This window comes from Trachypithecus francoisi, unplaced genomic scaffold (genome assembly GCF_009764315.1).
Source record: "Trachypithecus francoisi isolate TF-2019V2 unplaced genomic scaffold, Tfra_2.0 Lachesis_group19, whole genome shotgun sequence".
In the NCBI taxonomy this organism is placed as follows: Eukaryota; Metazoa; Chordata; class Mammalia; order Primates; family Cercopithecidae; genus Trachypithecus; species Trachypithecus francoisi.
The window spans coordinates 48,969,027-48,996,221 of record NW_022681464.1 but is presented as its reverse complement, the minus strand read 5'-3'; the positions used below and the strand labels follow the sequence as shown (position 1 = coordinate 48,996,221).

At 41.3% G+C, this 27,195-nt stretch overlaps 1 protein-coding gene across 10 annotated transcripts in view; it reads left to right on the top strand.

Moving 5' to 3' along the window:
* Positions 1 to 27,195, top strand: part of ATP9B (ATPase phospholipid transporting 9B (putative)) — a 295,138-nt gene that overhangs the window by 125,992 nt on the left and 141,951 nt on the right. For all 10 annotated transcript variants that reach the window (XM_033178485.1, XM_033178489.1, XM_033178484.1 and 7 more), the window contains 2 exons: positions 6,260 to 6,335; positions 13,399 to 13,475. In XM_033178485.1, the coding sequence (XP_033034376.1) occupies positions 6,260 to 6,335; positions 13,399 to 13,475 (153 nt within the window). The remainder of the gene's footprint in view (positions 1 to 6,259; positions 6,336 to 13,398; positions 13,476 to 27,195) is intronic.

Sequence of the window (27,195 nt, the reverse complement as noted above, 5' to 3'; positions counted from 1 at the left end):
GGTGGGAAAAGTCCAGGTCAGAGCAGAGGTGGAGGTGGGAACTCGCTTGGTCAGAGCAGAGGTGGAGGCGGGAACTCTCTTGGTCAGAGCAGAGGGGAAGGTGGGAACTCGCTTGGTCAGAGCAGAGGGGAAGGAGGGAACCGCGGGGGTCATAGCAGAGGCGGAGGTGGGATCCATCCAGTTCAGAGCAGAGGTGGAGGCGGGAACGTTTGGGGTCAGAGCAGAAGTGGTGATGGAATTGTTTTCATCAGAACAGACTTGGGTGGGGCACTGAATTTCCAGGCCACAATGCTGAGTTGCCATCCAGGTTCTAGAGCCTGAGGCTCCCGCACACCCTTTAAGGAGCAGGTGCTGGCTGCTGCCCTGGTTACTTTAGGACAGTCGATTGGCCTCTCAGGTGCAAGTGCCAAGTGTTGAGCACAAACTGAATTTAGGAATGGGAATGGCTTCACCCCATGAGGCACGAGACGTGTGCCAATGACCTGGTGATGGTGGCCACTTGTGGGAGGCTGTGCCACTCAAAAGAGAGAAACTTCCTTCTGGTTTTCAAGCTAATTGAAGACACATTTACCTTGTGCAAATTACTGCAAGTTCATTCAAACAGCCTTTCATTGCCTTTATTTGATGTTTTCTAACAGTTTTTTTTTTCTCATTTTAAGATATATCCATTCTGAAATCAATTATTGTGATGAAAATTCTTGATTTTTGTGTGTATTTTTCAAAAAGGAAGAAAATAAAGACATGATAAATAACTTGTTTGTAACGAGAAAATTGAATTCAGTTAAATTCAAATTTATCAACTGGGCATTGTTAAGGAGTGGTATCCACTTAACTTCCTTTCTTATAGTGTAATATACATAAGACAAAATATATCTTTCTTTTGTGTCAGCTTAAATACTTAAATAAGAATTAGAACAAATTGGCTGGGCATGGTGGCTCATGCTTGTAATCCTAGCACTTTGGGAGACTGAGGTGGGAATTGAGCCCAGGAGTTCAAGACCAGCCTGGACAACGCAGGGAGACCTAATTTACTTACTTATTTATTTTTTGGGATGGAGTCTCGCTGTGTTGCCCAGGCTGGAGTGCAGTGGCGCAATCTCGGCTCACTGCAGCCTCCACCTCCCGGGTTCAAGCGATTCTCCTGCCTCAGCCTCCCAAGCAGTTGGGACTACAGGCGTGTGCCACCAAGCCCAGCTAATTTTTGTATTTTTAGTAGAGACGGGGTTTCACCATATTGGTCTTGGACTGCTGACCTAGTGATCCACCCGCCTCGGCCTCCCAAAGTGCTGGGATTACAGGCGTGAGTCACTGTGCCCAGCCCCTGATTTCTAATTTAAATTTAATTTTTTTTTTTTTTTAATTAGCCTAGTGGGGTGGCTACAGCTGGAGCACGCCTGTAGCCTCAGCTGCTTGGGAGGCTGAGGTGGGAGGATTGCTGGAGCCTGCGAGATTGAGGTGGAGCCTGCCCTGAGCTGTGATTGCACTGCTGCACTGCAACCTGGGTGACAGAGTGAGACCCTGTCTTAAAAAATAAATAAATACGGAATTAGAGCACATTAATCCAAGGTCCCTGTGGCAGTATACCCAATATGCATGCTGGTGCCTGTGCAGAATTTAATATAGATGTGGGGCTGTGATGGTGTCTGCTTCTGCTTTTCTCAGGTAATGTGAGAACACCCTAAATTACTGATTGTATAATCTTTCTCATTATGTGAATGATTGATATTGCTAATTTTACTAATTGTTCAAAATCTATGTGTATTCTCCTGGAAGTTTGGATTTGGAAATTGTAGCCAGTTTTGAAATATTAGCAGTATTTATAGTCTTTTAACATCACATTCCGAGTTCGTCATTTTGAGAATGTATTTTCTGCTGTAATTTCTTTTGCAAACCATAGCACACTTATCATTGTTCATGTCGTCTTCAGCCAAAATACTCTCCTTCAAAAAAGCAAACCTCTGCTGTTTGTTAAGTAGGGTATGCTGTTGAGAGAACAGCATGAAATGGTAACATTTTGCATCCTCACCCAAGCACATTTTATCTATTCACACTATAGACCATTAAAGAGAAGGAAAGCAAAATAGAACATTTTAGAGATAATTTATTTCTCTAAAAGACTGGGGGGATAAAGTCTTCCCAGTCATTTATTCTGTGCTTCATGAGACTGGTAAAAAACTATCTTTTGGAATAATTTTCTCCATGTTAGAAAATGTTTAATGTTTATAGTCAATCACTGCCATTCCAGAACTGAAAGAAAAATGCATAGGTATTGTGTTTTCTTCAATGTAAAATTGTGTTAGAGAGAAACAAACATTCATAATGAAAAAATGGTCATATAAAAGTAACAGGAAACTAGCTAAAATTTCTAAAACTAAATTATATAGAAACTTTTGTTTACATTTGAGAAACACTTCTAAATTTTTATGTTTTTTAATGCCCCTATCTCTTGGACTTTGACATTAGGAGAAAATATAGTACTAAAAGATTGACATGCATCAATAATTAAACTTTCATGTCAAGTGAATCATTAGGAAGAGTTTGAAGGGAATACAGTTGTGTGAATTTCTACTGGGGTGGTGAAGTCATGATGGGCATCTTCAGGCAGGAGAACCTGGAGGAGCAGGTACCTGGTGCATCATGGAGGCAGTAGGGCGTGGAGGAGCAGGTGCCTAATGAATGATAGAGGCAGGAAGCTTAGAGTAACAGCAGGCAGGAGGGCGTGGAGGAGCAAGTATCTGATGTTTCATAAAAGAAGGAGACTCAAATTAACTACAGGCAGGTGACTCATTTCTTTAGCATCGTGCTAGTAGGCACTGGAGGTAAAGACATCTTGATTCCTGTGGATATTAGAAAAAGAATTTCATGAGTGTTCTTTTATTTACTGGACAATGTTGATTGCCTATTCTGTGCTAGGAAGGTAAAACCCATAAAACATGGGATTAGAAACATGTCAGTTGCTCTGATAAAATAAACTTCTGAATTTATGGTAGACAGAAATTGTATTGCTTCATGCTTTAAAATGATAAATATAGAATTCAGTATTTGACTTCTTAATGCAAACTGTATGCTCAGCTGGCTCTGCCAGCGCTGGAACCTCTAGACCCCCAGCAGGTAAAGGAGGTAAAGGATATACCATGCCAACTGTATCTGGGAAGTAGGAATGAGGGTATGTATCATTTTTTGTTTCTTCCACAGTGTGAAGCTGAGTTAGACTGTAACACCATTTTTTGAATGAGTCAGAAATTACCCATTTCGGTGCAATCCTAAATTCAGTTACAAAGTGGTCTAATCCATAGATGCTACTTGCTTTTTCTTTAAAGTTGATATTTTTGTTGTTCTATCAAATCATAAAAGTCATAGAGGTAGCTCAGTTTTTCTGGATTGTTTATCTCAGCATTGGATAAATTGTATACCTTTACTTTGAGCAGCTACTTTAGTTATAAACAAAGTAAACAAAAGGCAATTTCCATCTGGCATTTTCTGTGGAAAAAACAAGAAGAGTGTTGGAAAATTAAGTACTTGAATGTTCTTCTGTGTTTTAAAGACTGTAATGGTGGTGTGTTTGCTACTGTGCAGAAGCTTAATTTGATTCCAGTATATTTTGACATTTGTAAACATATTACCATTAGTATGAAACTATGTAAAAATAAAGTAGTTAAAGGTATAAACCACTTTTACAGCCCTCCTCCCTTCCTGATACAGATACTAGTATTACTCTTTTGACTCTTCCTTTTAAGTTCTTTTCCCCTGTAAACATGCAGACTTATATTGGGATAATATAATTCTCAGGTTTTCCACTTAAAAATGTATATCCTCACTATTTTGCATATCAATATAGGTTAATTATCAGATTTTTGTAAGTGTAACTGCTAAATTCAGCAAAGCGTGCAACGTGTTGTACTTGATAAACTGGAATTGAAGGAAGGACTTCCTAAGGGGTTGTGGGGTTGAAGGAAAAACTTCCTAAGGGACCATAGAATTGAAGGTGTTTGTGTATCTGCAGAAATAGTAGTTGGTCCATGCTGGAGTCAGCACATACTGCAGACAGATTGGTTCCATCCCAGCTGTGACTGCAGGGCACCTGCTCCTTAAAACCCCTGACATCGCTGAGAAGACCTGTTTGTGTCTTTTGTTGTGGCTGGCATTGCACTTGTGCCTACTGAGATCATATTGTAGATGATGTAACCAAGGTACTGTTTATTTAGATGCCAGTGTCTATTTTTGAAATGATTTTTTTTTTCGAAGAAACAGCACTCCAGCTGTGTTGTAAACAGTTCCCAGCATCATAGCCTTCAGTCTCCCAAAGGCTCAGATGCTAAGGTCAGTCTTCAGGTCAGGTGGTTGCTTCTTGTGAAAGGGATGTGGTGGAAGGGGTCACGATCCCCAGGGCCCGGGGAGTCTGACCCTGAGCTGCACCTGCGTTGCAGGACGCTTCCCAACTCCTGGGCTTGCTATTTCGGGCATACAAGGCAACTGGAGGCCAAACCCCTTCCTCAAACTGAATGTAATTGAAAATACCTTAGTTTCTAAATAATTGACATATTAGGGGAAATATTTTGGAAACTGTTAGGATTGGTTTAGATTCTGTGCTTCACAAATAAGTATATGAGAGAATCAAATATCTAGCAAATATCTTCCAAATAATGAGCAAAATGGCCAACAAATATCTCCCAAGTAATGAGCAAAATGGCCAAAATTACATCATTTAAAAGTGGTTTGATAAGTAAATAGAAGGGAAACACCAGTAGCATAAACGTATTTTGTACATGCAGGTTATTTTGGAAAATATGTTTTCAATTTCTTTCCTTTTCAAATTTGATTTCTTTTTTTTTTCTTAAGCTATATCCTGATAGCAAATTACCATTTCATAATAAAATACAGTTCTGTGGAGGTGGCATTATTTGACGGGAGACGCCCAGCAGTCGGGACAGTGTGTGGCTTTTACCCTATCCAGATGGCGAGGTCCTTACCTCCCACACGGGATGTCTTCCCTGTGTTACTTCTAGATGCAGGGCTGCGGACGCTTGCGGTCCTTATTCTAATAAGGCTTCCGTAACCAAAATGTAGGCTGTGATTTTACATCAAGATGAGAAATTCCCAGATTTTAAATTGTAATTTTCTTCTCTGAATATGAACATTGAAAGTGTAAATGTAAAACTAGACTGTATGTATTGCTGTTGTGATACTGATGTGTGGCCATATTTGTTTGCTATCTGTTTAGGTAGTTAGCATCATATAACTTACTTGAATTTTGTTTAAGAGTATTTAGTGTAATAAGAGCATACCTTTTTGTTTTTGAGACGGAGTCTCGCTCTGTGGCCCAGGCCAGAGTGCAGTGGCGCGATCTCGGCTCACTGCAAGCTCCACCTCCCAGGTTTGTGCCATTCTCCTGCCTCAGCCTCCCGAGTAGCTGGGACTCCAGGTGCCCGCCACCACGCCCTGCTAGTTTTTTGTATTTTTAGTAAAGATGGGGTTTCACTGTGTTAGCCAGGATGGTCTCCATCTCCTGACCTGGTGATCTGCCCGCCTCGGCCTCCCAAAGTGCTGGGATTACAGGCGTGAGCCCCCACGCCTGGTCAATAATGGCATACTTTTAAAGAGGAATTTAAGAGAAATACATTTTAAAAACATATGTTTATTTTATAACAATATTCACAGAAACATTTTCTCTCTCGTGAATACATGTACAGTTAAAAAGCATTGCCCTTGTCCTTCACGAGAGATGGGAAGAGGACATTATGCTATGCATGCAAAAGAAATGTTGAAGAGTTGACTTGTGGCTGTTTCTGTGCTAATATTTTCTACCTTTCCAGGAGTGTTGTTAAATGACATGTTAAAGATGTAGTTGAATAAGCTAGGCATGCTGGATGCACCTGTAAACCCAGCTACTTGGGAGTCTGAGATGGGAGGATTGCTTGAGCCCAGGAGTTTGAGACCAGCCTGGGCGACATAATAACATCTCATAAATAAATACATAAAAATTAGAAGATGTAGTACTTTCATGAAAATTTAGAATCATTTTGTTTGTGTATTAATGTTGAGCACTGAAAGCAATTAATTGATTACAGGACTTCTTTGAACTTATACTTTCAATTTTTTATAGTCCCTTTTTTCTAACTTCTGTTTTGCAGGGCCTTTGCACTGCTCTTCACTTGGATTGAGCTTGTGGACCTGTTTCTAACACTGAGGATATCTAAGGTATGAATAATGAACAGTCACTGATTTGACAGTTGTGTTTTCTTTTTGTCTCCCTGCACAGGAAGACAGTGACCCGCCCATTCATGAAAGTCTCAGCATAGAAAATACATTGTGGGCAAGCACCGTTGTTGCATCGGGTAAGGAAAGCATTCTCCTCTGAGTGTGACTGCTCCCGGATAGATGATGCTTTGTTTTGTCCAGGGACTCCAAACAAGTGTTTCTCACAGTGCCCTGAAATATTTAGGGACCTTGCTAAATGCAGACTCCAGCTCAGTGGGTCTGAGACAGTCCTGGGAGCTTGTGGTGAGGCTTATGCTGCTCCTCAGACACTGCACGTGGTTCGCAAGGCCAGAGACAGGGAGAGGTGATGCAGCCTTCGTGCAGGAGTATAGGGATATTCTGTTCGTCTTTGACCTGTTTCTTGACAAACTTGTCAGTGTTCCTTAATGAGAGACGCTACAGAAGCAGGAATGGGTTGATGTTGATGCTGGTGCCCGTAATGGGGCTTAGCAGCAAGGCGCCCTGGAAGAGAGTGCCCGAAAGGTGATGGCAGCCCGGAATGTGAGGCTAGATTGTCAGAGCTATGTCTTCTCAGTGCTGCCCAATGCTGGTAGCCCTTCTCCCCTGGGTGCCACTCACTCCCTGATGCATGTACATGGAGCACCTGTTCTACACCAGGCATGGTGATGTGGTCTGGGGCAAGGCAGTTACAGTTCCTGTCCTCAGGGAGCTTATGGCTTTGTGGACAGAGATTAAGAAGTGATCTAGATAACGTTACTGTGCTAAGTATCACAAACAAGTACAGAATGCCATGGAAATTTTGTAATTAAAGAAGCTTATAGGCCAGACACGGTGGCTCAAGCCTATAATCCCAGCACTTTGGGAGGCTGAGGCGGGCAGATCACAAGGTCCGGAGATCAAGACCATCTTTGGGAGGCCAAGGTAGGCAGATCACAAGGTCAGGAGATCGATACCATCCTGGCTAACACGGTGAAACCCCGTCTTTACTAAAAATACAAAGTATTAGCTGGGCGTGGTGGCGGGCATGTGTAGTCCCGGCTACTCGGGAGGCTGAAGCAGGAGAATGGCATGAACCCGGGAAACAGAGCTTGCAGTGAGCTGAGATGGCACCACTGCACTCCAGCCTGGGTGACAGGGCGAGACTCTGTCTCACAAAAGAAAAGAAGCTTATATAGACCAGGTCTAAGGGCAGCTTTTCTGAAGAAGAAACATTTAAATTAGATTTAAAGAATATGCAGATGTGGCAGGATGAGGCGGGTGGCAGGAACAGTGTGAGGACCATTCCTGCTAGCAGCCTGGTACCAAGAGACAGTACCTTGAAGAAAAGGATCCAAGGGCCAGTGTGCCAGGCCCATGGAGAAGGCAGGTGTCACACAACAGGGCAGCTTTGTGTGCTTGTGTTTGACTGTTGGCCTGCACTATGCAAAACTATACAACGAACTCCAGGAGGAGTACACATGTTAGCTTTTTGGAGGATAGAATTTGAAAGAGGATAAATCTTATCCTAGTGTTCTGTGTCTTTACAAAATACCTGATGGGTATATGACAGTTTTTATAGGTGGCAGTTCTGTGGGTGTTTGATGTTATTTATATATAAATTACATCTATGTATGATATAAATGTTACATACGTGTGTGTGTATATATATATAAAACAGACATATATAAATTTCTCAACATACAAAGAGAATAAGGACAGTTTTCCATGAAGAGACTTCAGAGGTGAGCAGGCCAGTTTCTGGGCTCTGTAGGCCTTGAGAAGGACTTCATGCCAGGAGGACTCTTCCGGGGTGAACACGTGGACCCTAGGCTCTGTAAGGGTCTTCACACCATGGGCAGGCACATTCAGCCAGGGAAACCTGCCCTCCAGCTTTCTTCATGCTGCTGCCTTGGCATTGCTGAGAGGCATGAGTGTTGCCAGCCCCTCCGCCAGGTGGTGAGTATGGTCAGTGCCGGTCTGGCCTCACGCTGAATGACTGCACTCAGCAGGTGTGTTCCCTCTGCCAGTTACCGTCGAGCCAGGCCACACCGAGACCAGAATGGAGTCCAGCTGTGCCTTCCCCGGAAGCCAGTGTCCTTGAGCGCTCGGCTTTCAGTAGTTACACGAAAGCATTTATGATACAGGACTCAGAGGCTGACACATGGGGAGAAAGCTTACATTTTCCATACGTAGTTATTGCAGCCTATTTCTTCCATCTCACTGATATTTATTATTCTTAATTAAGGATCATTTGTGAAGATAGTAATGCTTCTCTTTTTAAAATAAATTTCATCTTTTTTTCCTGGGTGCTATGTAAACGTGTATTAAATGTTACTGATCCCTAGTACTGTTGATTTGTGGCCCTTCTCCTGAGGGAGACTGAAGTTGCTCGAGCTAAAGGCTTTTGAGACATCCAATACAGTTCCCTGAACAAAGTTTTCTCTCCTGACCTCGGTTCTCTTGATGACCTTGGCAAGTGGACCCGACCAATTGGACACTAATTAGACATTGTAACGTGCCGGCCTCATCCTGCCCGTTCTGTTCTCTTTGCCATCTAGCATTCGGTGTTGTGTCTTCCTAGTGGGCATGAAGATGACTTTAAAACCGTCCACTCGGCTGGGCGCGGTGGCTCACGCCTGTAATCCCAGCACTTTGGGAGGCTGAGGTGGGTGGATCACGAGGTCAGGAGATCGAGACCATCCTGGCTAACACGGTGTAACCCCGTCTCTACTAAAAAATACAAAAAATTAGCCAGGCGTGTGGTAGTGGGCGCCTGTAGTCCCAGCTACTCGGGAGGCTGAGGCAGGAGAATGGCATGAACCCAGGAGGTGGAGCTTGCAGTGAGCTGAGATCGCGCCACTGCACTCCAGCCTGGGCCGCAGAACCAGACTCTCAAAAACAAAAACAAAAACAAAACCATCCACTCGAGAAGCTTAATTAAGGTGCCTTTAATGTTAGTTTGTATTCGAACATCTTTAAATGTAAGCTTTTTCTTTAATTACAACTCTTTTAGTACATACATATCTTTATTTAAAAGCCTTATTAATGTGAACAGTTACCACATTCTATATATTTACCACACTGCTATATCCTAAAGAATGTTTGAAAGACTCTAAGATTTACAGAGTAACCTAAGCACTCTTGTATTCTTTGTAATTGATTACAAGTTGAGAATTCCTTTTACTCTTATACTTTAAAAGTCGTATCTCAGTTGAATTCAAGTTGACTCTGGAGGGAAGTGAACTCGGCCCTTCCTCCCCGTCCTAGAGTTCTCAATGCATGGGAACCAGGACTCAGGTTAGACACAGACAGGCGACCCAAGGCAGGACACAGGGAGCCTGCTGTGCTGCCTGAGGTTTCACTTCCCAAGTGGATTTAGAAAACTTGTTCTGTAAAATGCAGAATGGAGTCCTGGAGAACTGTTGTGTTTACTGTCATGATGAGCATGGAAAGGAGTGTTCCTGATGAGCATAGAAAGGAGTGTTCCTGATACTCACCTGTCACAAAACTGGAAGGAAAGCTCGGCTCCCTAAGGCAAGGTTGACAAAAGTGTGACAGGGCTGTCAGAGGGCAGTCCCTGACCATGTGGACCCACACCTGGGTGCGGGTCTCCTTGTCACTCAGTGGGCCAGCTGCGTGGTGTCTAGACCTGGGTGAGAGTCTTCTGTGTCTCTGTGTCTCGGCCATGTGGACTCTAGACCTGGGTGCGGGTCTCCTGTGTCTCTGTGTCCTGGCTGTGTGGACGCTAGACCTTGGTTGGGGGTCTCCTTTGTACTCTGTGCATCAGTTTTGGTCTAGGTCGTTTACATTCTGGGGCTCAGTTCATGGTCTTCATCAGTTTTCCTGTACTTGGTGCGTGATTGGAGTTGTATGTGTAGTGCTCAGTGTCTGCCTTGCTATCATTGGGTCCAGCCCGGGAGCACCTGCCCCAGGGAGCAGTGCACACTGGGGTTCTATGGAAATTGGCTCCTGGAGGGCATCTGCAAGTTGGAGTGTGTTCCAGAGGATGGTGTATGTGGTCCTGCCTGCTTTTGCTAATGGCATCTAGCAGGTTTTGGGTGTATAATTGAGAGTCAACAAATACGTTGATTTATTAATACCTCTGTCTCTCATTAGACACACATGAAATACGTGTTGACTTTTAGTAAGCATTTCACATCGTTTTGATTTTATAGCTTAAGGCCATTAGTTGTTTTGTTAAAGTGGTCTAGGTTTTGTATTTTGTGTTTTTATATAATTTTCTGTGAATCATCTTAATTTGAATTTGTGAGGATTGATTGATTATCTGCAAATTAAACATAATATATCAGTGGTTAAAAATAGCAACTAAAAGTGTTGCAGTAGGCCTGTCACTTGAAATATTGAGTGGACTACTTGTTTTGAAGTGCTGGATTACGTTTTGTGATATAAACTAGAAACGTTTAAATAAAGGAGAGTATCTTTTTCTACAAAATTTGACCTTGTTAGTATTCTTTGTCTTGCTTTGCGTCATGGAAGTTATTTGCTTAAAATACAGCTGTAGTCAATAGAAGGTGGTATAGTTTTGCATGAAATTTTCTATATAGCATGTAGCAAGGAAGGCATATAATAACCAAGAGAGTAATTATCCTACTCACATGAAATTGTGATTGAACAGAAGTTGGACATAATAGAGTTGGACTGTAGAATGACTTGCAGACTGTCCACATAGTAGCCTCTTGGAAGTAGGCTAAGTCTCAAGGGCCCTAGTCACGGGGTCTGTGGAGTGTAGGAGTAAATGTGGTCATATTTTATGCCTCCCTTTTTGGACCCAAAGCATCTGAATATTTTATATTAATTTTTACCTGTAGTCAGTCTGAAGTGTCCAGTTATGGATCAGGCAAATATAATCTACTGGCTTTGAAGATTAAGTGCTCCTAAATCTTTTTAAATGTTTTCTTGGGATAAATGGAGTTAAATTTTTGATTTAATGATGAATACTGGACCACCACCATTTTTAGGGTCCTGTTAAGAACTGGTTTGTTGTTGTGGTTGTGGTTTTAATCTACCAACATGATCCTGAACTCAGGTCTGTCTGAAGTAGAAGTTTCTCCAGTTGGAGCCCGTTGTAAGGGAGGTGGATCTTGATTTTACACTGAAAATATGGGTTAAAGTTTTGGAATTCTCCTGTTTAAGTATTTCATTTACTGAGAAATCTTTGTGACATTTTATATTTGTCATACTCAGTCTCCCGTTCTCTTTTGAGACACAAAATGAGTTTGTCATATTTTGTTGCCCTCTCGTGTCTCATTTTCACAGTCCACAGTTAACCCCTTTCCTCTCTTTCTTTTTGCCTTGTATACAGGTTTTATTCAATCTTTTAGCCTATTCTACTTCATAAGTACATACCCTTTGTCAAAGAGAATGGAAAATGTTCCAAATATTTCTGCACTGATACTATACGTTAGATATTAAAAAGCATGATAGTCAGAAAAATTCATTTAATCAAATTCTAGTAAGTATTCATTTTTCATGAGAATCAAGTGAGAGAATACTTATGAGAGCCTTTAGCAAACTTTAACAGATTAAACAAATATTGTACCAGGACCTCTGTTAAAAATGTATAATGTATGCCTGGTCCTTTATCACATTGAATTTCGGGCTGTACATTGTAAGGCCACTCTAGAGTCCACTTGGCTCATCAACCTGCTTTCAGGTCAAGGGTTTCTAGCTTGATTAATTCTTGCAAAGACTTCTCTGAGAATTGCTTATTCTGTTAATGTTAAAAAATAAGTTAATTTTGCAGTTTGCCTTGTTACATCATTGTGATAATTTAACATTAGTGGGATGTTTATAGTTTGATTTAGTTAAACTAGATTGACAAAACAAAATACTGATCAGGTGATATTTAATATTTAGCTTCACTGATGTAAAGTAATTCTATGATCTCTTTTTGAAAGCTTTTTATAGTATTGTGTTGTTATGTATTTAATATTTCCCTGCAGAGTAAGTACAGTCATCTAATCTCAGAAGTTTGTGTGGATGATAATAATAAAGATGGCATTTGTGCATCGGGGAGCTTGTATTCCAGGTGTGAGCTGGCCTTGCCTTTCATGAACTTTACAAACGGAAGCCTCACACTTTCTCAGTGGCACTCAATTAAAAGAGAAATACATATAATCCCTGCACATGTCCCTGCTGGGGAATACTTCATATCTTCCACGTTCCTACATTTTCTAGAGAGGAAGGTATAAGCTATGTCATATGTATAATATGTTAAATATCAAGGTTCACAAAAAGCCGAGAGTTCATATCAATCATCTTTACTTCAAAGAGCCTGTCGTATGACACTCTACATTTTACGTGTTAAATTAATGTGACATCAAAGAGTGTTTGTGTAATTATTATAGTTAATTCTGTAATGGCAATTGCACATTATGTGTGTGTACTTTCTCACCTTAATTGTGTTTCTCACCTTCAAAATTTACAAAAAATTAAGGATGAAAATTAGGAATATAAATAATATATAGCTGTAGTTGCAGAAAGAGACTTCCATGATTTTTAATACTGACATTCTAGAGCTAAGTGCCCTTTAGCCTTTGCAATCTGTCGGTCATACCAAGGGTTTTTTTTAATTCTTTTCTCTTGAATTTAAAAATTATTGTTATCTTTTTGACATGTATAAAAGAGAGTAATAGCTTCTATAAATGCAAAGTCAAATACTGTTTTTTATAATATTTCTATTTTAATTGTGTACATTTTGAAATATTAGCAAAGACTTTCACTGATATTTAGTAATACTTTGATCTTTACAGTGGAAATACATGAAAAGAAACTGTTTCAACTGGTACCATCTTTATTTGAAGGTCAAAGGACAAGTTTGATCAGTTAAGAATATAGCCTCTTAATTGACCTTCGGTGATAGAACCACCATTTTAGTAGACAGTAGTGAAAGGCCATTGTCATTGTCTCTGTTGTCAGTGAAAAGAATATTAGTACATTTCCTAATGTTGTATGTAGGTACATTTGTATTGCTTAACAGATCGTTTGACATTTTCAAAGGCCATTTTTAAAGCTAAGATTAGATTTTCTTGAATTAGCCAAATTAAATACACTGTTGGATAAATCTATATAACATCAAATAGTGTGATAATGCTTTCCATCAAAACAGTTAATTAGAAAGTGTTATCTTTTACTCATCTGTAAAGTATTTGTATAAGGACCACTTTCATGTTTTTGCAGGTACTGTAATAGGTGTTGTCATTTATACTGGAAAAGAGACTCGAAGTGTAATGAACACATCCAATCCAAAAAATAAGGTAGGCTAGATTAAGGAGCAACTGCTTTAACGAACGTGTTTTTCCTTTCAGCAAGAAAGTCTGCATAGTTCTGAAAGCTCATTCTTTTGTCTTAAAGTAGACTTTCGAAAATGTTGGTGACTTACCATATGAATTCTCTGTATTTATATAACAACATTCTCATACTGGCGAATTTCCAAAAGTATCGTTGCTTGGCTAATCAGTTTTATATGTGTCTTAAATTTTCATGGTTAGATATATAATTTGCCCGTAATTTGACAGTTAATTGTGGCTAATTTCTTATCTTCAGTCTATTTATTTTACAGTTTGCACTCTTTTATGTTGATGGTTCATTTTAAAATAAAGGAAGTGGTATTAATGTTTTTATAGTATTTAATTTGATGTTATAGTATTAAGCCAGTTTTATTTATTTCCACGTCAGAAGAAGCATATTGAAAGCCAAAGATTAGTTTTAAAGACTGCTTGATTATATCCTGAATTGATTATATTTCTGAAATTGTTATTTATGCATCCAACATGTGTGTAAAATCATTAACAAAAAGTCTGACTCCTCAGTAGTTGCTATCATCATGATGCTGTATATGAGATGAATTCACAGTATGTGCTAATGTACAGTTAATGAGAAGCTCTTCCTAAGTATTGATTTTACTCATTTTTATTTAAAATGTAATTTGTGTGCATTTAGACGAAACAAAAAATCCTCACATGGATTTATGCCTCACTCTGTGGATAATTAATAGTGAAGGTTATCTTTTGCTGTCTTTTGCTGAAAGTCTTATTACAACGCAGTGGAAATCAAATAATTCTTTGAAAAGACAGGCCAAGCGCAGTGCCTCACGCCTCTAATCACAGCACTTTGGGAGGCTGGGACAGGTGAATCACTTGAGGCCAGAAGTTTGAGACCAGCCTGGCCGACATGGTAAAACCCTGTCTCTACCAGAAATACAAAAATTAGCCCAGTATGGTGACGGGCACCTGTAGTCCCCACTGCTCAGGAGGCTAAAGCAGGAGGATGGCTCAGACTCTGGAGGTGGCGGTTGCAGTGAGCCAAGATCGCACCATTGCACTTCAGCCTGGGCAACAGAGTGAGACTCTGTCTCAAAAAGTTTGGGCAAGATGTATTCCATTTTCTCAGGTGAATGTTATTTTACAAATGGGTAACTCTTCGGAAATCAGTAACATACCAGCAACCCTCTAAAGCCCCAGGCCATCTGAGGCAGTAAGTAGAGTGAGGCCTTCTGTGTCGATTGTTTGCTTTTTCACTGGGGCTTGCCTTGAGAACGCCCTTAGCTGTGCACTCGGGAAATCCAGTGTGCATCTCCTGTACCTGACAGGACTCCAGATATCTGTGTGTGACATGTTTGCTAAAGTCAAAGAAAAATGCTGCGTTACTACTGAGTATAAATTCTAATTGTGGTAATGGGGAAAGTTCTCTCTTTAGACTTGCATTGCAGTTTAATTTGCATTTCAAATATATTCAAGTCAGAAGTTCTACAATAGTATTATAATTATTTAAAAATAAATTATTAAAATAATCATATATAGAGTTAGAATCACATATGTATTTATATGTGTTTTCTGGTAAGTGCTATGTTATTTCTTTCATGTGAGCAAAACTAGAACATCTTTTTTTTTTTGAGATAGAGTCTCACTCTGTCGCCCAGGCTGGAGTGCAGTGGTGTGATCTTGGCTCACTGCAGGCCTCCACCTCCTGGGTTCAAGCGATTCTCCTGCCTCAGCCTTGCGAGTAGCTGGGGTTACAGATGAGCACCAGCCCACCTGGCTAATTTTCATATTTTTAGTAGAGATGTGGTTTCACCATGGTGGCTAGGCTGGTCTCAAACTTCTGACCTCAAGTGATCTGCCTGCCTCAGCCTGTCAAAGTGCTGGGATTACAGGCGTGAGCCACCGCACCCAACCACAAAACTAGAATGTTCTAATGTATGTACAGTTCTAGGATTTTTTTTCCTAAATCTTTTTACTTTTGCATTTATGATATTTGAGGGTAAATTTAATTTTAAATATGAATTTAAAATCTTTAAAGCTACACTGCCTTTTACTGTGACTCCTTTTTTAGCCCACCTTTTTCTTCAGTTCAACTTATTTTCTGTCATTTTTTTCCTCAATTCAGTCTCCACTTTATTATTTCTTCCTATCTTATACACCTGTTACTTTTGGCTCGTCAAGCTCTTTACTCAGGGTCTTGGTTCTGAGTTGGAGCGGCCTCTTAGTTTTGCAAGCACAGTTTGGAATGCAGCCCTGGAGCCTCACTGCTGGGTCTGTGTCCAGGTCTTGGTGCACACTCGTGTGTCACTCAGCCTCCTCACCCTCCCCTCTCTGAAGTGGGGTTGGACTTGCGGGGTTGCTGGGAACAAGGTCATGCTCATGTACACGTTGCTCTTAGGAAGGAACTTGCCACGTGACAGATTCTCAGTAAATGTTACCTAAATTTTTATTTTTCTATAAAATGAATGGTTTTCAGTGGCATCATTTTTCAACCCAACCCCGATTGCCAGTCAAGAAATGGTTGTTTTGTAACGAGTTTGTGCAAGCCACTAGGTTCTGTACTGTCAAGCTACCACATGGCCTAGAAATTCTTCCAGTTTCCACTGTGTGTGCATTCCTTCTCTCCCTCTTCTTTTCTTTTCCCTGTTCCTCTCTTCCTCTTCTCCTTTCTTAAAAAATAGCCTTCTAAATTTGCTTAGTGTTGGCAGAATATACCTCATAATTGAAAGGACATTTTTTGACTTTTACAGAATTGGATTTACTTCTTGCTGCTGACGATGTTAGCTTTTCAACCTGATGTAAAAGTGTTCTTTCAGTGACTGGTGTCTTCCTGTTGCTTAATACCTGCTCAGTTCTCCCCTCCCAGTTAGGGATTCATGATAGCAGTTCTAGCTCTGGCTTGGAGAGCATTGACCACCTGGTGGGCACTTTCCTAGAACTTTACATGCATTATATCTCGAATCCACACGACAACTCCCGGGGAGAAGAGTGTTCCCGGTTGTAGAGCCGGGGAGATCACAAGGCATGGAACCGTGACGCGTCTCAAGACAAGCACTGCTGATAGTGAAGCTCCTGAGGAGGTTTTCCTTAGACTTGGTGTTTAAACATCCAATTAAGGCATAACGTAACAGGGAAATGAAATATCGACTTAAATGGTTCTGAGTGTTAAATGCTAGTTTTACAAGAATAAAATTCAGGACAAGGTTTTGAGCAAGCTACACTGGGCAGAAGGCAGGACAAGGTTTTGAGCAAGCTACACTGGGCAGACGGGAACATGTAATTTACCCAGGAAAGCCTCGGTGTTGATACATGTTGAGTGGAAAAGAATTGTGACATTGGTCTCTGAACAGAGACGGGAAGGTGGAAATTATTATTTATTGCTGGTACATTATTTTCTGAAGATGACATTGCAGTGTTTTTCTTTTGCTTAGTAAACAAGCAAACTTTTGGGCTTCAAAGAAGGCTGGTGCAAACAAAACAGTAAACATGTACAGGGGAAATCTCATCTCATCATTTACCTGAGCTTTGGTGGATTTCTTCAGGTAGCAAAAATGTTTCTAACACTCAATTCTGACAGCTTTCTGAGTAGAAGCCATATTGGGACATTGATACATTGGAGTTCGTTGTCAGCAGAGAAATTGAGCTGGAAATACATATTTTTGAATGAGTAGTGGGGTTATCAGTCAGGATGGGCTGAGTCATGCTGTGGTCATGAAGCGCCTGACACTCCACAGTGGCTCCCCCAGCGTTGTGTTCCTCGTGTTCTGGGTCCGGCGCAGACTGGCAGCTCCTGCTGATCGTGGTCCCTCAGGGCCCATCTTGGAAACACATTTCCATGACCACTGGGATAAGAAAATACTGATGTGCCCAATTACATACTGACTGATTCTTAAGGCTTTGCCAGCAAGCGATATGGGTCCTATTTCATTGGCCAGAACAATTAAATGGCCTTGGCCAAGTTCAAGGAGTCAAGAATTGCACTTCTAGTTCATGTGCAGAAGGAGGGAGAATTGGAAATACTTTGTGAGCAGCAACGCCACGAACAAGATTTCCCAGAGCTTTTACTCAATGAATAAAAAAGAGGAACCTTGTAGAACTCGGAAGAATACCAATATTTAAGGGATAAGCAGAGGAAGAGAAACCAGGAAAAGAATAATGAATGAGGAAAGCATTTTAGGGAGTGGCTAGTAGTCAACAGTGTGCTGGGGACAGAGAAGGTCATTTGGAGTGAAAAGTGAAAAAGAGGTTAGTAATTTTAGCAATGAGGAAATATTGGTAAAATTAAAACTGACAGTACGTTTATTAGGGTGGAACTCAGGTGCAGTCACAGCTGGAGAACTCTTCCAAGAGTTCAGGGGAAGGAGAGAGTGCTCCGTTGAGGGAGCCAGGTCCGGGGCGAGGGAGAGGAAATTCTGAGCATATTGAGCAGGCAGCCCAAACCGTGTTGGCACCTGTGGTGATGAGAAGTGAACTGATTATACTGTAAGGAAAGGATTGTATTGATTTTGTTGTATTTTTTTCCTGGTGAGAAAAATCCTTATCACAAAACTATTAACGTTTTTAGTCAAAGAATAGAGGGTCTTATAAATAAAAATATTAATTCTATGGAAGAGTAAGTTTAGTGGGCATCCAGTAGTAATTTAAACATAAGAGGATAAGATTACTGAAAAGAAAATCATATAGTATTATATGGCCACCACAGGAACTATGGCATTACTTCTTTCATGTGTAGAAAATATTTACAGTGAATCAATATGTCACTCTTTCTGTCTCCCTCCCCTCTTCTCTTTCTTTCTCCTCCCTCTTCTTTCCTCCTTTTTTCTCTCTTTATATTTATTTCCTATCTTCATTACAGTGTGTATAGCAGGACCCTGACAATTCACAAAATTGCTTTACGTTCCTAAGGTTAAAAAATGCTTCAGTAAAGTCTGATACAAGAAAGAAGTTCATCGTAACAACACTTTAGGTGGTGAAATTGATGCAACATGGTAAGACTTTGAGACAGTTCTTGAAGGGATCAAGGAGGACGAGAGCCTAACAATTTAGGCTCATACATTGTTGGCAATGTGCAGGACCCAGCTGTTGTTGGGAATCTGGAATTTAAAGTGGTGCCAGTAACCAGGGTATGGCTGTTCTGGGTCTGATGTTCAGGAGCCCCGGTGCAGAAGCAGAGATAGGCTGCTGGGCTGGTCCAGAGGTTTGCAGGTGGATGTGTCAGCAGAGAAGGCAGGGACAGCTAGTCGTGATGGTGGATGGCAGGTGAGAGGGCTCCTTATGGACAAGGAGTATTGGAAGCAGAGTAGTTGTTGGTGGTAAGATTTGGAGTACAGTGATGAAAATGAGTTGTTGAGGTTTGGAGGTTGTTACAGACACTGGATTATCTAAAATTATAAGCTTTTGTATAATACTTTGGAGAGCTTCCTTTCCTTCTTACAGATATTTTCTGCCAGGTGCAGTGGCTCATGCCTATAGTCCTAACATTTAGGGAGGCTGAGGCGGTCAGATTGCTTGAGCCCAGGAGTTCAAGACCAGCCTGGGCAACATGGCGAAACTTGTCTCTACCAAAAAATACAAAGATTACCTGGGCGTGGTAGCATGTGCCTGTAGTACCAGCTACTCTGGAGGCTGAGGTGGGTAGATTGCCTGAACCCAGGAGTTTGAGGCTGCACTGAGCCATGATTGCACCACTGCACTCCAGCCTGGGCAACAGAATGAGACCCTGTCTCATTTTTTAAAAAATTAATTAATTAAAAAAAAAATCTAGCCACTATTGTAGATTGTATGTCAAGGCCAATTGAGCATTATTTCACATTTTCTAGGTTTATCCAGTAACTGATCTTCTAGGGAAACAAGTCTTATACTATTGCTTGTAGATCTTTTATATAACTTCAGTTTAATGAATACCACATTTATTATTTATCTTCTTTAGTCCGTGCTAGAGCAGTAAGAAAGAAGAGAGTGCCCTTTTCTTCTCTCTTCTTTTCAGCGGGAGCTCTAGGGTGTCATGCCCTCTTGCTGGGCCCTGCTGTCTCTGACTCGCTCTCTTCGGCCTTTGGGCCTCTTGTGGTGCTTTTACCTCAGCACCTGCAGCGTCCTCTCCTGTTGCCTTCTACTGTAGGTGTGGCCTAGACTAGGAAGTTCCTGGGATATAATTGCCTTAAAAATCATCCACATGATCCCTGCTACATAGAATGGTTAAGCGAGTAGACATTTTCCAGTGTGTTGCTGTTCCCTGAATCTAGCAGAGGGTGTAAAGCCCGTAAGACTGCGTGGCTGAGACCAGCCTTGAGTCCTTGGTACCTGTTGGTACCATGTGCAAGTCCCAGTGCATCTGCAGAGGCAGCAACACAGAGAGCCCTGGCGCTCCCTGTTGGTCTTAAGCCACTGATGGGCCCTCACCACCTTTACTACCTACCGACTCCCCTCGAGTCATCCCAGCCCCAGCAGAGGCTTCATGTCCTCCTGCAGGACCATGAAGGAGAGTTCTCAGCTCCGTCTGGAACAGCGCCAGCCTCCTGCAGCCATCTGCTTCCACAGATTCAGCTGATAAGGAGGACTTGCCCCATCTCAGCTGCAGGTTCCTTGAGGAACAGTGTGTGTTAGTACTTTCAAAACTATCAGGCTGGGCGCAGTGGCTCATGCCTGTAATCCTAGCACTTTGGAGCCCAAGGCAGGCAGATCACTTGAGCCCAGGAGTTCGAGGCCAGCCTGGGCAACATGGCAAAACCCCCTCTCTACAAAAAATACAAAAGTTAGCCAGGCATGGTGGCATGTGCCTGTAATCCCAGCTACCCAGGAGACTGAGGTGGGAGGATCACCTTAGCACAGGAGGTGGAGGTTGCAGTGAGCTGAGATAATACCACTGCACCGCAGCCTGGATTACAGAGCCAGACCCTGTCTCAGAACAAAGAAACAAACAAAACTCCACCTATCCTCCCAGTTAAGTTGATGGATGTTAGGTATTTAACCAGTTTTATGTAAAGGTGTGTTTTTTTACTTTTTTTTAACTTGTCATTCTTCTCATCTAACATGCCCAAATTTCTTTGGCCATTTTTTTTTTTTTTGCCTTTATTTTAGTCATTCTGTTCTTTAAAAAAGCTGCTTTTTTTTTTTTTTTTTTTAAGAAAAACATATTATGAAAAATTTTAAATGTACAGAAAACTAAGGAGAAAAACCACTCAAATCCCTAAACCCTGAGTTCAACAGATGTTTCCCGCTTGCCTGTCCTGTAGTTATGGGTACCGTGCTGCTTTATCCTAAATATGCACTTTTTCCAAAAAATAATTTGTATTTATCTCTTAGTCTTTATCTTTTATTTTTTTAGGCAGGCAGAGACCACCAGCCTGCCCAACATGGTGAAACCCCATCTCTACTAAAAATACAAAGAATTAGCCGGGCGTGGTGGCAGGCGTCTGTAATCCCAGTTACTTGGCAGGCTGAGGCAGGAGAGTTGCTTGAACCCAGTAAGTGGAGGTTGCAGTGAGCCGAGACCACACCACTGCACTCTAGCCTGGGTGACAGAGTAAGACTCCATCTCAAAAAAAAAAAAAAAGACACTTTGGCTGCTGCCTGAACTCCCTTTCTTATTTCTGTGACGCCTGGTTGTCACCACAATCTGGGTGAAGAGGGTGGCCGCATGTAGGCAAGGTCAGCAGCACAGCTGTCTGTATTGATCCCATCCCCTGGAATGGGACCTGAGGACACAACTTCCTGGTTCCCCTCCCTGGACTTTTGAAAAATGCAACATGTTTTATCCAGACATGAAGGTAAGAATAAATCCTTCCGTTTTGATAGATAGAGGGAAATTCTGAGATTAAAAGGAATTCTTAAAGGTGAGGATTAGAATATTTTCCTGCATCCTAGTGCTTATGACAGAGAGATTTAAAAGAAGATGGAGTCTACTCAAAGTTTGAAAATTTTAAGACTAAACAAAAATTTTTATTACTAAGCAATTACTATTATAGTAGTATTTGGTGAAAGTTCAAATTACAAGGACTACAACTTGAGTAATGGACTCCTTTATAAAAGCTAGCCTCAGACATATTTAATGATAAGAGACTTGATTACATTTAAGGGAGAAAAATTCTTGTGGAGGTTAAGGAAAAATCAATTGTGACAGGTTGCCATTTTCATGCCATTCATAATAATCAGTTACTCAGAGCAAGAACATCAAGGATGAAATGATAATACAGATTGCTTCAAGCAGTTATTGTAATCCCTTGGGTATATTGACTTGTGTTTCTGATAAAAAGATGCTTTCAGATGTCTCACTGGCAGAGAGAGGTGACATGAGCCATTATGTGAATTAGAGCTGGTGCTTGTTATCTGAATACTTGTCGAGACATTTTGAGATCATAGAACAAAATAGAGCCAGCTTTGGTGTACTTTGCTACTTGAAATATCAAAGCAGTTTTGGAGACTAGCTTTCTTGTTTTAAAAAGGATAATTTATTAATATTTTAAAAGTTACATTGATTTATATTAAAGTATTACGATAAAATAATTTTATCTTGTAGTTGCATACAATCATAGAATCCCTTAATTTTTCTAACAGTTGCCTTCTTGTAATAAAATATTTTAGAGTTTAAATACTTATTTTAAAATGTGGCCATGTGCTTTACCAAAGAGCTACATGTTGTAGAATATATTAGTAGTATTACAGTAAATCAACAGAGATAAAAAGACTCTTGGAATGCTTTTTTTTTTGATAACTGTTGTTAATATTCACGAATCATAGTGTTTCATTTCCTCATCAGGAAAAGATTAACTAGAAAACAAACCCACCATGACCTAATTCCATAGCTTCTAGACTAGACCCAGGGTGGCTCTTCGGGGTACATTAGCACAGCCTTCACTTGCGTAGCCGGCATACTTAGATATGACAGCTGCTCACAATTAGAAGTTGTAGTTCTTCATCTGTAGTGTGAACATAAACTTACAATTTCAGGAAAGCAATAAAGAAACAAAATGCTAAGTGTTGAAAAAACAGTCCTACTGATAGCATCTGGGGCATAATGCTCTATCAGAATGTATAGCAGATATCTAAACTAGAAAACTTAGATTTTGTCCCTAAATTCCTTTTAAATATGAATTTAATTAGAAAACAGGTGCTCCAAATAAAAAACACAAGCATTTTTATTATTTGAAGTAATTGATTTGTATCACAGGAAAGACTTAGCTTTACATAAAGTTCTGATTATTTGTTGCATATTAAATAAGAACTATATTTGATGATGAACTATATCTCATCATTTCTAAGCAGTACAGCTAAATTATCTGCCTTCAGTGTCTGAGTGACCGTTCGGTCCCACAGTCGTAGGGCGGCCACTGTCTTCAGTGTCTGAGTGACTCTTTGTTCCTAGGGCATCTTTCTGTCCTCCGCCCCTCCACTGTCATCACTGCCTCCTCCTATGGCAGCATGAATTCTGCAAGGGCTTCTCCAGCTCTTCAGCTTCCCTCCTTTCTGGGAGCCTCATTCAGAGTCCATAGTGCAGAGTTCAAGCTCCTGTCATTTCTCACCCAGATAGCGACGGCGGCCGCTCTGCTGCCCTCTCCCCCTTCTCCCTCCGTTGTGTTTTGCATGTCACAGCCTGAGTCGTGTTTATGAAATGTAGGTTTGATATGGTTCGTTCTTTGGCTAAAACTGTTCTAAAGATTTCCATTGCTCTGTGGCGAGCCCCAGCATCTTCATTGTGTTCCACGGTTGCTTTGCTCCTCATGTGTTTTTTGCTCCTCATGTGTTTTTCTCAGACTGCTGTCTTCTGCACTCTTGGTGCTTGGCCACAAAGACTTGTCCCCCATCCGTGACCACCACAGCACATCCTGCCTTTCTGTCTCAGCTCTTAGGAGAGATGTAACAAAATATGCAGGTAGATGTCGCCTCTTCCACTGAAATGTTGGCTTCTTGACTTTGAGGACTCTGTTTACCTTGGTATTCTGGTGCCCTGCACAGGGTCCATGCTTAGTGAACAATGGTGAACACATGAGTCAAGCCATGATAACGGTTTGCTTACGTGCCTCCTCTTCCACGAGACTTCACCTGCCCTGGAGGCAGGAGCTGGGCCTTACCCTTTCTTCTGTCCCATGCTGCTCACCCACAGTAGATGGGGGACAGTCTACACAAGAAGCCAGAAGAGGATTTAAAGAGGACTCGCATGAAAATAATGCACAGTTTGTGTGGGGGAGGTGGACCTATCTTTAATAAAAATGGAAACTTTGCAGTGCTCCACCGGATAAATGCTCTGGTAGTGTAGAGACTGTAGAAGGCTATGAAAGGAGTGCACATTGAACACCCGCTCTGTGTCAGGCCCTATATACTAGTCACTGACTGAACGCCCGCTCTGCGTCGGGCCCTGTGTACTAGGGACTGACCGAACGCCCGCTCTGCGTCGGGCCCTGTGTACTAGGGACTGACCGAACGCCCGCACTGCGTCGGGCCCTGTGTACTAGTCACTGACTGAACGCCCGCTCTGCGTCAGGCACCATATACTAGGCACTTCTTGCATTGTCATATTGTGACTTGTGGTTTTCTCTTTTTTTCAGTGGGTTATAACCTATTACTATCCTTGGTTGACCTTTACATTGTCCCCTTTCTGGCGTTTGCAAGCCCTTTAAGCTGGCTTCTCTGTCGTATTATCATGAACCCATCATTTTTTAGTATTTTTTGTTCCTACTTCCACAGACAGATGTTCCAGACTCATCTTGTACTTTCTTTGCTCCAGCCCTGGGCTTGGCTCTGGGTTCCTTTTAGCAAAACATGCTGTTTAGAAGTCAGGTTCTGGGAGCTGGTCTTGCTCATGTGCACTGCGATAGGCTGTTTCCAAGTCCTTGCAGTGAACAGTCAGGCCCTGTGTGTGTGTTAATGGCTGGATGAGTGGATGGATTGATGACTGAATGGATGGGTGGGCGGATCGGATGGATGGATGGGTGGGTGGGTGAGTGAGTGAGTGAGTGGGTAGATGGGTAGACAAGTATATAAGTGGATGGGTGGATGGATGATGAATCCAGGGGTTTCTTCTATTTTTTTGTTTCCACATTGTAACTCCTTCCCTGACAGTGAGAAACTGGTTTATTATTACACTGACTGTATTTACTGATTTGAGCAATCAATCCCTTGCCTTACCAGCCAGTGACCCTCTTTTTTTTTTTTTTTTTTTTTTTTTTTGAGACTGAGTCTCGCTCTGTTACCCAAGCTGGAGTGCTGTGGCCGGATCTCAGCTCACTGCAAGCTCCGCCTCCCGGGTTCACGCCATTCTCCTGCCTCAGCCTCCCGGGTAGCTGGGACTACAGGCGCTGCCACGTCGCCTGGCTAGTTTTTTGTAGTTTTTAGTAGAGACGGGGTTTCACCGTGTTAGCCAGGATGGTCTCGATCTCCTGACCTCGTGATCCGCCCGTCTCAGCCTCCCAAAGTGCTGGAATTACAGGCTTGAGCCACCGCGCCCGGCCCAGTGACGCTCTTTACATCCCTCAGCATCTCACCCCAGACTCCCTGACTCTTCTCCTTCCTCACTGCACATGGGCTCCAGCCCAGTACCTGGCTCTGTGCCTTCTCAGGAAGTTTTAACTGCTCTGCCCAGGCATGTGTGTGCACTGTGTTGAGAAAGCAAGACAGCAACACACTGAAGTGCCTATTCTCTTGTTTTTAAAAATGGTTTCCTTTCTTGAGGGTTAAAATCTCATATTTGTTCACTTTGTATACATTAGCCAAAGCTCATAATGTGATAAGACAAAAACGTTAGGCATTTGATAAATGCTGATTAACTGAACACATGAATTCATCATTGAATCAATGCAGGACATATTAGAGCCACTTAAATCATTAGCCCAAAAAATAGCCTTTTAGATGAGTATGGAATAGTATTTGGCTTCAATTGATTTAAGAGAAATTATCATCAGAATATTTCAAATTCTCCTCTAGTGATAAATTTTGCTTGATGAGCAGAATTTTTTGCACATCTGTTGTACCAGACTCCTGTGCCCATAGAACAGACAGAATGCACTGTGAGAGAACTTTTATCTTTCCACAGAAAATACTGGATAAATACAGGGGCTGACACAACCTTCTTCACATGGACCTCCGTCTCCTCAACCTCCGCTGTACCAAACTCCCATTACTGTGAAGCCAAGGGAAAACATCGCTGAAGGATGCACTACCTTCCTTTCTAAATCTGTTATTCAGTAAACAAAATAATCCCTGTTTAAGGTGACTGCCTGTTGCATCTGTCATTGGTTGGGGATTAGAAATAAACATAGTCTTTAAAGAGATTATAATCAGAAGTGGGAAGTCATAGATACATTTGTCTTTTGTCTTCTGTCTCTTTCTCTATATTTTGTACATAGTAAATAATAAATAATGATTTACTTAAGGTGTGACTTGCTGTTCTGGTATCAGATATACTATTTTTGGCTTTTAAAAATTAATTTTCTAAATTAAGTAACCTCAAAGTTAATGAACGGATTAAAGAAGCTGGCCGGGCATGGTTCGCCTGTAATCTCAGCACTTTGGGAAGTCGAGGCAAGCAGATTAGTTGAGGCCAGGAATTTGAGACCAGCGTGGGCAACATGGTGAAACCCTGTCTCTACTAAAAATAAAAAAAATTAGGTGGGCGTGGTAGGGCACGCCTGTGGTACAAACTATCTGGGAGGCTGAGGTGGGAGGGTCATTTGATCTTCAACCGGAGGTTGAGGCTGTAGTGAGCTGAGATCACGCCACTACACTCCAGCCTGGGTGATGGTACAAGACCCTGTCTCAAAAAAAAAAAAAAAAAAAAAGCAGCTCGGCTACAATTCACACTTATGACTTCTAAGTTGTATAACCAGATTTCTCTTAATGTTACTGTTGGTGCTGATGTGAAATATAACATTTTTTTCAGTACAGTACTGTCGATAACTCACACTAGCATGTTACACAGAATTATGTAATTACTAAAACTGCACCATGGGCACTCTCCCACCCCTACAAAATAAAGATGTAAAATCGGAAATAGAAAGCCAACCAAATATAACAGTACCACATAAGGTTCATTAACCTGTGGAAATGAGCAGCTTGCATATGATACAACTGAGGGAGGGATCTGTTTTGGTTGAATATTCAGTCATTCAGGCAACAGTTTTCTTAAGTTAAAGTCAATAATTTGTTTTGTTATTACAATTACAAAAATGGTTTCATAGCCTTAAGACACAGACATGGTCTGAAACACACAGTATAGAGAGCAGAATTTTCATAATGGATCCATTTCATATGTTTTTAATTCCAAACAATATAAAGAAAAATGACTGCTTCACAGGCTTAATTTCGGTCTCAGATGAGGCGTTTCCCCCGTCCTTTGGAGAGAGGCAGATGGGTGTGTTTCCGGAGGCGCGGGCGCACTGCTGTCTTCACAGACGTATCAGGTTACTGCTGCATGTTTCTAGATGCAAGAAGAAAACCAGATTGGCAAGTTTCCTTGCATTCTTTAATCAGTCATCATTTCTCTTTCAAATTACATTCTTAAACCTTAGCTTTCTGGATAAAAAAAACCATAACAATTTTAAAGATAATTTATGGATGTTAATAAGCTGAAACAAAATTAAATGAATTCTTGGACATTTTAAAGTAGTATCTATGTTACTTGTATTTGCATAATTTCATTTAATATACACTTTGAATCACTTTAAGGATGTTTGACATGCTAGGTTGTCACTACATGTCCTGTTTTTGTCTTAAAATTGAGTTT